Genomic DNA, 13,897 nt, shown 5'->3' on the forward strand with positions numbered 1-13,897 from the left:
AACCGCAAATACTAATGGTTTCCTGTAATCGTTGCCTATATTTCTACGTAGAAAGCTTTGCGCGAATGGAATGTGCTTAGCGCTGGTACATACGCAGCGCCATCTATAGCATTAACTCAAACTATCGATACACTTGTACGCGAACGCGACATTTAGATATTCAGATATTCAAATATTCAGATATTCACCGAATAAAAATACACACGAGGGTGCATTTAAAACAAAACGCACGATAAATTTGGCAGCAATCTGACATTGTATCTTGCGACAAGTATAGCCGGCAGCAATGTCGCATGTCGTACAGTTATCGACCGCTATAATGATGCCGATATAAACGTAATTTTCGCTACGCATTTATTATTCCGAAGCAGAGAGCGCACATCTGCGTACGGACAGTAAACACACACGCACGCGCACCCATGCACGCGCACATACATATGCGCACAAAGGCGTGTGCAATTACGCACGCGCGCACGCACAGATACACAATACCATAGTCTACGCGATTACATGCAGTAGGACAACGGCTATAAAGCACGCACAACACGCTAGGTTTTTAGCTCATCTGACATCCGTCCGTCCGTCCCTCCGTCCGTCCGTCAACAGTTGGGCACAAATCTAAACGGCTCGACGTACGGTCACGATATTCGGGACATGGTGGGGTAATCCGAAAACGAGTTGGGATGTCGAAGCTGGGGGTCAAAGGTCAAAGGTCAAGAGGTGTAAAAGAAGGGGGAACATTCCTCCCTTAACTTAAGGTATAGGGAGGAAATGCAGAATTGCGGCACAAATCTAAACGGCTCGACCTAGGCTTGTGATAGTCGGTGTATAGCATCACGGTAGGAAAAGCCATCACTGTGCCGAAATTGGAGGTCACAGGTCAAAGGTCAATGGGCACAGGGCAGATTTTAGACATTTTCTGAGGACATGGTCTGACGAAGCGATTGAAAAACTTTTTTGTTTCAGCGGTGACCTAGCATTTTTATGGCATTATTGAAAGGACCATGAAATCTACTTTCTGCTGACATGCGAAGAGTAAGTGTCAGATAACCTTTTGACCCTCAAGAGGAGGGTTAAACATGGATTTGTTGACTGTCTGTTAGAAAGAATTTGACTGCCGGGTTTGCTAGTAGAATCTATACATGACTGGATGTATGAGGCTACAATGTCACAGTGAAATTTCAAAAGCTAAATTTGGTTAAAGAAGGTTTATGCTGCTTAAATCGTATAATTTCTATGGCATTCTGTACTGTCAGTATGTTACATGTACCGTATGCCACTGCCAGTGGCTACTGCCAGTGCATGTGTTGGTGGTACTGTGTAGTTTTTGCCTGCGTTAATTGGTTACAGGTGGCAGCTCTCTATTGCAACCTGTAGGCTTGCGTAGGTAAATGGATGAGTGCTTACCTATTCTGTCTTGCAAATAGTTGTTGCTACTACGTACGATGGGAGCTTCCATCTTTAATCTGAAGACACTTAAACGTACGCGCCATCTCGTGGCAACTTTCATAACGATCCCAACGAACATTCCTTTGAGAAGGTTCCTGATACCATCCCTGTGCATTCCACTGTTTCGGCGTGTATGTGAACACATTTGAGACTAACAGGGTTTACTAGAATCCCACCACTCCACCACAGAGTCACCGCAGTAGACGTTAGATGAGCGCTGTCGCTCCGCGGCACTTGTGTTACAATGGTGTCCGCATAATAAACAAAGACCATGTGTTTCGCAGCGCGCCATATAACGGGATAGGTGTATATGAAATAAAGAGTTACGACGACCGCACATCAGAAGCACGCGGCTACTGGCTGGCATGTTCTTTAAAAGCACGTGAAAATGTTTAAATTTTATAGAGTTGCAATTGAAACGAGGCTCAATCAATGTACAATAAGGACACGGGTGACGTGGTTACGCATGATTTCCCCCGATTTCCTCAGGCGAGACAAAATCTATCGTTAATGGTCTTGAGCGCTCAGTACTTTAAAAGCACGATACGAATGGAAATCAATGCGCTGAAGATCATTCTCGTAGTAACACGAGAGTAAGTTGTCTTGCCCGGGGACGCATGAGTAACAGGGGTGACTTGGTAAGACTTGACGAGGATAAAGTTGCTCGCGGACACAAAAACTGTGAGCGGATCCCACCCGCACACCACGTAATTAAAATGTTCTGTCATTAATTATAATTATAATTAAGTACCATCAATTATACCTAGAGTGTACAACGGAAAAACGGAAAAATAGTGCTATTTCACGACAACATTATTCTACTTTGCCTGCGAGTCTAGAATAACTTTATGGTATTGCATTAAGCAGAATTCTTTGCTCTCTAAAACAAGACCAACCGCTTGTCAATACGATACTCCTAGCCTGAGCGCGGGGACATGTATGCAGTGACATGCTACGGACGATGTCAAGAGGAAGCCAATGATAAATGGTAAGCGATTACTTCCAATCGCACTACAAACAGCATTAATACGAAGACTACTCGTATAACCTTTTGATAGAACTAATCCTAATCCTTACACTATGAATCCCTATCAATTACCACGCATCGTCTGAAGTATGTATGAATCGATGAGTGCATGGGCGCCCGCTCACATACACTACACAGAGCTGGCAGGGCAAATCCTTTCAAACTACACTGTACTTTCAGTCCATCCAGCTATATATTACTTTCAGATTAATATGGTCTGGGAACATAAAGTGGAGTGAATCGAACTACACTATACGCAGCTACTCTGTAAAGCTTGCCGCGACGGGCGAGTACTATATAACTGCCATCAACAGATGACTTGAATCTCTTTCTCTCGCAGCGACGAACGAAAACAATTAGTAACACGTTGGCAGTAAACACTTTATAGAAGGGGACGTTGATGCCGCTAGAATCTATAATAGCATCTATAAATACTCGCCCTATAACAAGCACACATGAAATGTTGTTGTACACCAGGCGAGACAAGGAAGCAACTCATTGATATTTTAGGGCAAATTAAGTCCTTTTATAAGCTCCTACTATGTAATTTAGAAATGTATAAATTGAATTCGATCATGTCAAATTTTGCTTTTACCGTACATGCACGGCGCATAAAAAACAGTCTTTACATCGAAAAAGGCCGGACAGCTTGTAATTTTTTAGTAGAGAATACTCGAGTTCTATTTTTACACGAAACTATGCGTAAGTGACTGGGTTATGTAGATTTGTGTTTTTAGCATAATCTACCTCTATCGCCATTTATAAAATCTACTATAACACGAAATGCATATTTGAAATCAAAACGAGTGTAGAAATTCTATGGCAACAACTAAAACGCTCTGATTAAATTCTATCATCGATTCAACCCCAAACCAGGAGTAACACTTCTGGTTTAGGTGAAACATGGGCTTCATAAAAAATACGTGTGTAATTTGCACGTCGTTTCACGCATCGAGTGAGCTAGCAGCCGCATTGTAACAGCATCAACATCAGCAACCGTGTCGACATTTTCCATAAACCTATCAAACTAAACGATTCCAATGGGCTGGTTCTGACCCAAATATTCAAATGTATTGCTATAACACGAGTTTGCCTAGCTGCGCATGAAGAATTCTGACGCAGATGTGAATGGATTAAATGATGAATGCAAAGTCGTGCTGCACATTATTCGACCAGAACTGCGCGCGAGTGTGTGCGTGCGTGCGTGCGTATGTGTGCGTGCGCACGTGTGTGCATGTGTGTGCGTGGGTTTTTGCGTTCGGGTTTACGTGCGTGCGTACGCACGCTCGTGCCTGCGTTGAGTTCGTGCATGCATTTGCGTGCGTGCGTGCGTGCGTGCGTGCGTGCGTGCATGTGTTTGTCTGTAAATATATGTGATGGGAGAGGGTGCGCCTGCGTGCGTCCATGCGATCGGGCGCGGGTGTGTGTCGGTTTTATCTGTCTATCTGTCTGTCTGTCTGCCTCTCTCTCGCTCTCTCTCTCTATATATATCAAGAGTGCATAATAGAGACGAGACGTATAGAGACTCTATTATGCACTCTTGATATATATATATATATATCAGGAGTCTATCAATATTGATAGACTCCTGTATATATATATATATCTTGCTCGCTTGTCCGTTTCCCATTTATTTCTCTCACACACACCACACAACGCTCACGCACATACACGCGCACGCGCACACGCACGCACGCACGCACGGACACACACACACATCATGTGCATATACCGTTGACCGCCGCTACTGGCTATATAGTCGCATGCTAATACACTCGATTTACTCAGTAATCGATTTCAGCAAACAGATCGTCACTGCGTGGAGCCAAATAACTCCTCTTGACCCCTGTGTATCAACACAACATATATGTGCTTTATGCGTAATCCTGCCACGATTCGTCCGTCTGTCCTGCAAAGGCGTAGTAGTAGGCCCCTATACTGCGAGCGTCGACGCACCCGTTGGGAACAGCAGGAGGCTAGATGGAGGAACGAATCAGTCAATGCTTGCAAATCGAAACGAGCAGTTACGCACTGGAATGATTAATAGAATGCGAAGCGTATAATTCTCCGAGCTACGCGGGGGCGTGTACGTGTACTCTACATACGGTGCGTGCACGCTGTCGCTTATAGATGGAGCTTAATTAGATACATCAATCAAATAATCTCGACGCGGACGTGTTCTTCACAAAGGCCATCACTTTCCCTTACACACGCACGCGTGCACGCGCGCACCCGCACACACGTACACGCACACACACACACGCCCAGCGAGCATGAACTAAATTGTTTTTGGGCGGATTACACTATAATAGGATTGACAGGTGCAAAGCATGAGAGCAAATTGGCATTATCGCCATTCCAACTGCCCGAAGCTTCGCAACCCTTTGAACTACGAAGCGCCTATATATATCGCGGATTCGGCGCGATTAGAACGCCTAGGGGATATTTTATAGCGTGCACGGCGTTTACAGAATCATAGGCACGCTCACCCATCCGTCTATTGCCCTAGTGAGAGACGCGAAGCACTTGCTACTGTATCGTTTGTGTAGCCTGCGTGGCCACTCTGATATATATCAAATAAATGTATCAGCGCTCGAGTGGCGCGTTGAGAGTTAACGTCGGTGTAAATTCACGCCGATGTTTTATTTTAACATTCTCTCGTCGTAAGACAGCTTTGATGATACAAAGCAGGTTCGAAGGCAAAGGCGGGTTTACTACGTATCGCAGTCCCACGTCGACATGAGGACTTCATCAGTAGGTTATCACTATATATATATATCAAGAGCTAATAATAGGTATTATTAGCTCTTGATATATATATATATATGCGCTGACGAACTAGCGTTATGACAGGCGGCTTCAATAACTAAACGAATTTGATATTTATTGACAAAAACAACAAACTCGAACCAAGATAATTATGGCAGAATGTGAAAATAGCATTGCCGAACGGTCCCAAAAGCAAATGTAAAATCTATCATCGCTAGATGGCGGTAATAACTTTCAATATACTCATTTACGAAACTATTTGTATAGAAATTACTGTTTTATAAGTGTTAGGCGCAATATACAAGAGCAATATGTGTACGAAGTCTTTCCCCAAACGTGACTCCACAATGATATTGAGTAGAATTCGTTTGCTGTAATTGAATTTCCTCTTGAGATATAATGTAAAAACTAGAAGCCAAAGATTCCACTACAGCGAATAAAATACGTTTATCTTGTATTGAAATTTTCATATGAAAGTCACAGAAAAGCCTCTAACCAACGTACACAGAAAACGATATAAAGTTATGTGTAATGTACTGGGTTTGTAACGCGGTCTCGAAGCGTAATGCAATATAATATAGTGTGACAGCATATTGAAGTAATTCCTACTCGTGGAGGATGAACACAAAGTCATAGACACCGTCATCGTGATCATCATCATTATTGTCGTCATCATCATCATCATCATCATTATCATCATCATCATTATCATCATCCCCGCCATAACAAACAACAACAACAACAACCATATTCTTAGGAGTGAATAAAAAACATTTTACCTTCTCCTGATATCATTATCAGCAGCATCCCTATCTCCATACTAATGCTGATCCCTTGCGATTATTTCCCCTCGCAGCAATGCTTCACTCTGGCCCATTCCTTGACGGCATCACCCCACCCTAAGGTTCTTATATTGCCCGCATACCTCGTGTTTCTGTGGGAACGGCGGCAGATGCTGTAAGCAGGCATGATCTGACACGAATTGTCGATGACACTCGAATTCAAGCACTACATATAAATATAATATGTGCGATACGAACGAGGGCGGCCGGAGCGATAACATACCTATTATGGTTGGCTATCGTACTCAGAAATAATCATTTTTCATCGAGGTAGAAATTATTAAACTGCGGTAAAATTATAGCCCTTCATACCCAAGTAGAAGCCTTGTTACACATAATTTAACAGCGGATAAAATTATACAGCGGTTAAATTATCACTTTCTACCCAACAAAAGGCCGTATTACATCACTATATGGTATCAACAGCTCTGTATAGGGTCTATATATACAGCGTGTTATATAATTGGATAAAAACTTACTAACATAAAATAGGATATGCAGGGGATCACAGAGAAGTTGAAAATAATCGAGATGTGCTAGAATCTGCGGGTAAATGATATGTAACACGTCTTATGATTAGATAAAATGTGATAGTTTAACCAAGGTTAAATCTGCGGTTAATGTATATGTAACGAAGCCTATGATTGAGTATGGTTTTTTAAGTGAAGGATTACTTTTTATCACGGTAAATATTCTACTGAGCACTATTACGGGTGCATGATATCAGGGGTTAATAATGACAAAAATTGGCATCATGACAATTTGACAATTACAATGACAAATTGTCATTATTAACCCTTGATGATATGTAACACGGCTCATGGTTGGGTAAAAAGTGATGATTTTATCGCGGTAAACCTAATTTAACCGCGGTTAAATTATATGCAACAAGGCTTCTGATTCGCTATAAATAAGTATAATTTTACCGCGGTAAAGATAATTATTTCTGAGTACAATGGACAACCATAACCAACGGGATAGTGCGTTGTGCGCATCAAACAACGTATAGCCAGAGCACGTATATCTGATCTATGCGTATACCGTTATACGTATACGTATATCTTGCACGTCGACGTGCTCTGGTATAGCAAACGACAACGGCTGCACCGCGCCATCTATCGGGAAATTAGGTTACCGAAGCTCTACGATGAAGTCACAGACATCTACGTTGCATTCCAAACAACTGACAAGCCAAATTCACTTATAACATTATCAAGCAACCTTAATAGATTTAAGGAGTGATCGATTGTTCGGGTTATACTTTTAAATTTGCCATATGCCGAATGTAAAGTGATAACAGATAAAACCAATAGAAGCCCAGCATGTACGATTACGTATAAAATCGCTAAAATGAGCCGGGAAATCTCTTCTGGTGCAATAATATGCTACACAAATCGCATTCGTAATTCTTGGTTCTACTGCTCTACATAGTAGCTATATTTGCGCTAGAATTTTTTATTCTACACGGTGGATTATACACACAATACATCGATTGCGATTTACATATCAAACGTCCCTCCACGCGTTAATAAAACAATAGGTCAACATCAATATAAAAAATACCAATTCTAATTTGTGTATAATCAGCGGTAGTAATGATTATTCCTTAAGTATTATATTACGTACTAAATATTACACAGTAGTATTTTGATTATGCCGTCTGTATATAATCTAAAAATGTATATAGTGTATCTATATCTTTTAAAAAAGCTCACATTGTTAATATACCAACCTGGGGCCCGTTGTCAGAAACACCATTAGTCTTAACATTACTCTTAACTTTACGATATTTCTGACAACAGACCCCTGAACGCTACAATAGACGGCTAAGTAATGTGGTAATTTGTTCCCTATTACGTGGAACACTCTGAAAATAAAAAGACAATCTAAAAATTATAGTTCGCTTATTATTTATATAGTGCTGCGGTTTTTAGTTTATAGACTCTTGTCGTTTGAAAATTTCTTCACATATGTTTAGTTGTTCAACACTGGGCATATATATCTCTGATGGTGTGGGAGCACTTGGAAAATAACGGGATCTTCGGCTCCAGTGATTCTTTGGACTTCTACCCGCGTGGCCATGACGGCTGCGCACAAAGACAAGACATTAGAGTATGTCCCCGTGCTCGCGGATGATGGCACTGGCCGATCGCACGGTGTGTATCAGTACTGACAGGTGACTTCGTATGGCTTCCAATCGTTCTCTCTTCTCAACAATGTCCAGCTCGTCTAGGCCAGAGAGGAGATCGACGAGCCCCGGAAAGTTGGCACCGCTGTAGAGATTTTCCTTGCTCGGGGCAAACACGAGATGTCTGCAACAGAAGCGCACGTGTTACTATGTATGTGTGTGTGTGTGCGTGCGTGTGTGCGTGCGTGCGTGCGTGCGTGCGTGCGTGCGTGTGTGTGTGCGTGTGTGTGTGTGCCGTGCGTGCGTGCGTGCGTGCGTGCGTGTGTGTGTGTGTGATCGTGTTTGTGTTCACTCCTGATATGATGTATATTGTATAAACTCCCGTAAATATATTCCCGGCACTGCGAGGAAATGAATTGAAACAGTACTAAAAGCACTTTGCATCGGTTCATTATGTTCTCTCGTTATCATGCGGTTTTGTTAAAGGCTGCGCGCGGCGTGGCACAGCTTGCCTCTATCTACACGGATTGTTCGCTCTTCACTTTGTTCTGTTAACGAACTCAATAGACCAGGAACCAGTCTACCTGCTTACTGGCTTTACACAAAACTGCGGGTAAAAGGCCGTTTTTTGAGTCGTATTTTGTTCAAGCAAATGGAGACGTGATCCTACGCGTTTACGGTTTCATTTTAAAAGCATGCAGCTCAGGTGCAATGCAGTGCACTATCAACTTTCGTCGTCACGGTAGTTGTATGTGAAACAAGTGCTACAGATTTTCCAAATAGGCAACTTTAATTAATTCAACTTTAGCGCAACTCGAAGCTAGATGTAAACGTACCCACAACAGTAGTAGTGTACGTGACTGAGTATAGGCAAGTAAGAGTTTGGTTACAACGCGTGACGCAGCCTGTAGCATATGGGTATTCATACATGTTTACTTCTCTCGTTATCTGCTAGTCATTAAATCTCGGTTAGATCTTGGTGAGATCTCCATAAACATACCTACCTTAGTGGTAGTGTTACTGAGTATAGGTGTCGTGCTATATGTACAGGGCCGTCGCCAGTGATTGACTAATATTGAAGCCCAGTCACGAAGGCGCAAAACGCCATAAAGGGGAGAGTGTGTGAAGGTCCGGGGTGCATCCCCCGAACATTTTTGAAATGCTACATGGAAAATGGTGCACGCTGGCGTAATTTAAAATGAAATTTTTACAATTGAAACACGGTAAAAAGTACATCATTGCAACTGTTTAATTTCACAATTTGAAAAAAAAATCCGGAAATGATGTTGAAGCCCGAGCTTCCGGGTCTCCGCCTGGCGACGTGCCTGATGTCTCACATATTAGTATATGAACACTAGCTCGCTTACTTGGTTAGACTTCGGCCAGGAAGTCCAGCTGAATCGGTGAAAGCTCGCTCGAATTTCATGAGCTGATCGTTCACTCTACGCACCATCATAGCACTGCAAGAAAACCAGCACACGAACCATTTACTTCAGCGGCAGGAGACAAGCATGGATAGGTTATTCCATATATTGCTCACATTTACAATATTCGTAAATGCAATTCAAGTATGTATCACACTGTTGTAGTACTCATAATCCGACTATGTGTGTGAGTGAAATGTTTTTATACGCGATGGTTACTTACTCCTTTTTATCAACGTGATTGACGTGGTCCTTGAACGAATTAGCTGACCGAGTAAAATTCTCAACAGCCGCTTCCAGTTTATCTGATGAAAAAAGATTGTGTACTGCGTATTACGTTCCGTAATCTATTTAATTTCAGCGGATCGAACTTACTTAGACAACATGTATCACTTTTTAAATTAATGCATGTTCAATCAATAGGCGGGTGTGGGTATACTACTTCTAGTTCTATATATTTTAATTGCAATATTCCATAAAAATAACTGTATTAGTCAAATATTATATCGTGACACGTCCTACTTGGACATCAACATTACTTTTCAAGCGTGATATTGGATGATAAGTATCACTGAGCTTTGATCGCGTTTTGTTGTTGGGGGGGGGGGAGTATCACTGAGTGTGTCACCTAGATAAACGCCATTCTCAGCAAGTTTCGGTCCTTTTTCCTCCTTGAAGTCTTTCAATGCTGCCCGTAGGTGATTAGCGTGATCAACAACACTCAGCGGCAACACCACAGCCTCGGCCAGATTCCGCAGGACTTCCACTACAAGCCGGCATATAGCTTCGTGGTGCTAAAACAAACAGAACACCTGGTACGTCTAGCCGTTGGTTTAACTATGTTTATCTCCAGTGTCACATACATCATAAGCTGCACGTGTCAACACCAGACGTCACCCACGTTCCAAAACAAACATGACGCATCCAATGTGCTGATAAGAATGAATTGTATTGTCATCATAATACCAACAGTTATGGTTTCGTGATTGTTATGAAGCTTACATGTAATTTACAATACAGAAATTAAAACAAAAACAAAACAAAAAAACGGGAGCGCCGGTGCATGGGTTTCGGTCACTGTGTTATAGACGCACCTTAAAGCTTGAATCTATTATCGTATTCATGACATGGAAAGACTCGTACGCAGAGTGGTACAATGGGTATCCCGATATGTTGTTGGTTTTCTACAAACAAAATGGCATCATTTAGTATTTCACTTCTCACATTACTCGTAAGCATTACACTATAACCGCGGCCACAATATAGTATCAAAATACAAAACTTCAAATCAGTTTGGCAATGTATGTATGACACAAGCCGATTATTAGTACGGCATGGCTTACCTTATTAAACGAATAGACTAGATCAACAGACGGGACTCCCACGTGATACGCAAATGCATCGTAATCACTGCCGGATCCCAGAACTCCTATTCTAAGAGATGCAATAAGCCGAATAGTGTGTCATAAGTGCTAACAACTCGTAGACCTAAACGCATAATGTGCAGTACAAAATTTTAACATTTTATACGGATCCATGAAAGGAGGGTCAAAAGCGTTTATCTATCCACGTATCTATTCGTTCATCCATCCATCCGCTCAACCCCACCCAAGCAATTCAAGCCCATCCATCCATCTACGTATCGAACCATCTACGCATGTAATCATATCTTAAACGGAATATTAATTATATTATTTCGATATAATTTGCTACCAACTTTGGCTGCGTTTGATCAGGATTGACATTCTCCTCCATCGGTGAAGCTCTAACCCACTGGTCGTAGACTGACTTGCATTCCTTGCATATGGCAGTCTCCCTGGGCTGCGGTACCTGTGTCAGCAGCAGTGGCGTCACAAGGGGGGTGCGGGGGTGCGGAACGCACCGGGTGACACCATCAAAGGGGGTGATTTTAATTTTGCTAGTTATTTATGTGACTACTATTGCCATTACATTCAGTGATATACGGGAATTGCGATTTACGAGTAATATTAGTACAAAAAAACATTACTAAGGATTCTGTATGGTCTGGTACGGGAGGAGGGCCATGGGGTGACACCATGAGTTACCGCACAGTGTGACACCAACCCTAATGCCGCCACTGGTTAGCAGTGACCATAAACGTCAGGTGGAACCCCCCTATCTGGATATCAGGTTATTACCAGTTATATGGCTCACCCACGGTCTAGTTTATTTTCGTGTTCGTTTTCTGTGCACCCCAACTGGCTTGAATTACAATGGTGAATGATCTAGTGTACGTTATGGTTCTGCTAGACGTCACTTCACTCATATGTGAAAATCTAGGATTGATTTATTAATTATAATATTTGCTGCCACAGCTTCACACAAAACTTGCCTTTTTACTTGCTTCGTACATTATTTGCTTCACCGAGGGGAATGCACTGACAGCTATAGAGTAGTTACCTGCAAAGATAATTAGTATGCTTAGTGAAGCAGAGTCCACAATTGTTGTAAAACTTGGCCATCTTTACACATTGCATATATAATAGAGTTAGCATATTATACATCCATACCTTTCACGGCGATGTCAACATTGATGTAAGCTACAGCCCGATCGTACAATGTCTTACGGTGTTCCTGGAATAATTCGCATGTTAGATACATAAAACCTACCACGTAGCAAAGACATTAAATGAAATTGAATGATTCAGTACAAATGACTTCAATAATAATTATTATCCCGAACATAATCTAGTTTCCAACTAATCTATAAAAGACGTGATATATATCAAAGTCGGCTCTCATGAATAATTTCTTAGCCTAAAATCGAACTTGGCATCCATTCTCAACGCATCGTTAATTGAGAGAGAATGGTTATTTTCGGGGATGCAAGATTAGACCATTATAATTATCTGAGAATCAAGAAACACCAAGTAAATCTTTCGTCAGACAGGAATAGAATTCAACCGGGATGGAAAAGAAAGCCGAAATTGTGATTTTAATTGGCCGTGAAATGGGAAATGCATTGCCCCTATTTTTACCCGTGAAACTGGAACCCCCCCCCGCTGATAGCTTCCCTTTTAAGCATCTAAAAAGAATCCAGATAGTGTTGGGTCCACCTATGGCAAGCCATTCCCTTCAAAATTACAATGAAAACACAAAACACAAACAGGAATATAAGTAATGCAAGTCTGAATAGAAACAATGAGTTTTAAAATAAAAACAATACTTCCATAAACAGAAAACACAAAGAGTAAAATGGAAAATTCGCTATAGGAAATGCGCAATACTTTGAATCATACGCAACGCCACCTGGAACGTATACAACACGTCCGTTAACAGAATACTCGCTATAGCACGTGCGCAGTACTGTGAATTGAACGAATGCAACTGTGAATGGAATAAATGAAAAGGCTTCCGTATTTCACCACTTGGTGGCGTGCAAGGCTGCAATACAATCTCCAAGGCACACGCACGCACGCACGCTCGTGTACGTGAACACGCACAGACGCACACACGCACACACGTGTACGTGCACACAAGCACGCATGCACGCACGTGTACGTGCACACGCACGCACGCACACACGCACGCACGCACGCACGCACGCACGCACGCACGTGTACGTGCACACGCACGCACGCACGCACGTGTACGTACACACGCATGCACGTGTACGTGCCTTGGAGATTGTATTGCAACCTTGCACGCCACTAAGTGGTGAAATCCGGAAGCCTTTTCATTTATTCCATTCACAGTTGCGTTCGTTCAATTCACAGTACTGCGCACGTGCTATATCGAGTATTCTATCGAGACATTCGGACGTTCTGTGTACGTGCGTACGTTACGTGTTGTATTCGTTCCAGGTTGCGTTGCTTTCATTCAAAGTACTGCGAATTTCCTATAGCGAATTTTCATTTTACTCTTTGTGTTTCCTGTTTATGGAAGTATTGCTTTCATTGCAAAACATATCTTGTTTCCGTTCCAAGTTGCGTTGTTTTGATTCAAAGTATACTGCGCATTTGCTATAGCGAATTATTCATTTTACTCTGTGTTTTCCGTTTATGGAAGTATTGTTTTCATTTCAAAACGCATTGTTTCTATTCAGACTTACATTACTTATATTCTTGTTTGTGTTTTCTATTTATGGAAGTATTGTTTCTATTCAAAGTTACATCAATACTTTTTTTTGAAAGAAATGGCTTGCCATATCCACCAAGTCATGTCGCAAAACAGCCGCAAAACGGTAGCTAGCACGCATGTTATCCAGCCACTGCACCGACAATCTCCATCTATCTTA

General features: G+C 41.9%; 1 protein-coding gene across 1 annotated transcript in view; it reads right to left on the reverse strand.

The window, feature by feature from the left end:
- Positions 1 to 5,995: 5,995 nt before the first annotated feature.
- LOC106806215 (N-acetylated-alpha-linked acidic dipeptidase 2-like) overlaps positions 5,996 to 13,897 on the reverse strand; it is a 21,811-nt gene continuing 13,909 nt past the window's right edge. Inside the window, exons 14-23 of the mRNA XM_014808089.1 lie at positions 12,900 to 12,909; positions 12,171 to 12,234; positions 11,993 to 12,060; positions 11,357 to 11,469; positions 10,983 to 11,073; positions 10,734 to 10,823; positions 10,268 to 10,433; positions 9,863 to 9,944; positions 9,583 to 9,675; positions 5,996 to 8,399 (exon numbers count right to left, since the gene is read on the reverse strand). Of these exons, the coding sequence (XP_014663575.1) occupies positions 8,195 to 8,399; positions 9,583 to 9,675; positions 9,863 to 9,944; positions 10,268 to 10,433; positions 10,734 to 10,823; positions 10,983 to 11,073; positions 11,357 to 11,469; positions 11,993 to 12,060; positions 12,171 to 12,234; positions 12,900 to 12,909 (982 nt within the window). The 3' untranslated portion in view covers positions 5,996 to 8,194. The remainder of the gene's footprint in view (positions 8,400 to 9,582; positions 9,676 to 9,862; positions 9,945 to 10,267; positions 10,434 to 10,733; positions 10,824 to 10,982; positions 11,074 to 11,356; positions 11,470 to 11,992; positions 12,061 to 12,170; positions 12,235 to 12,899; positions 12,910 to 13,897) is intronic.

Source organism: Priapulus caudatus, unplaced genomic scaffold (assembly GCF_000485595.1).
Source record: "Priapulus caudatus unplaced genomic scaffold, Priapulus_caudatus-5.0.1 Scaffold148, whole genome shotgun sequence".
Lineage (NCBI taxonomy): Eukaryota > Metazoa > Priapulida > Priapulimorpha > Priapulimorphida > Priapulidae > Priapulus > Priapulus caudatus.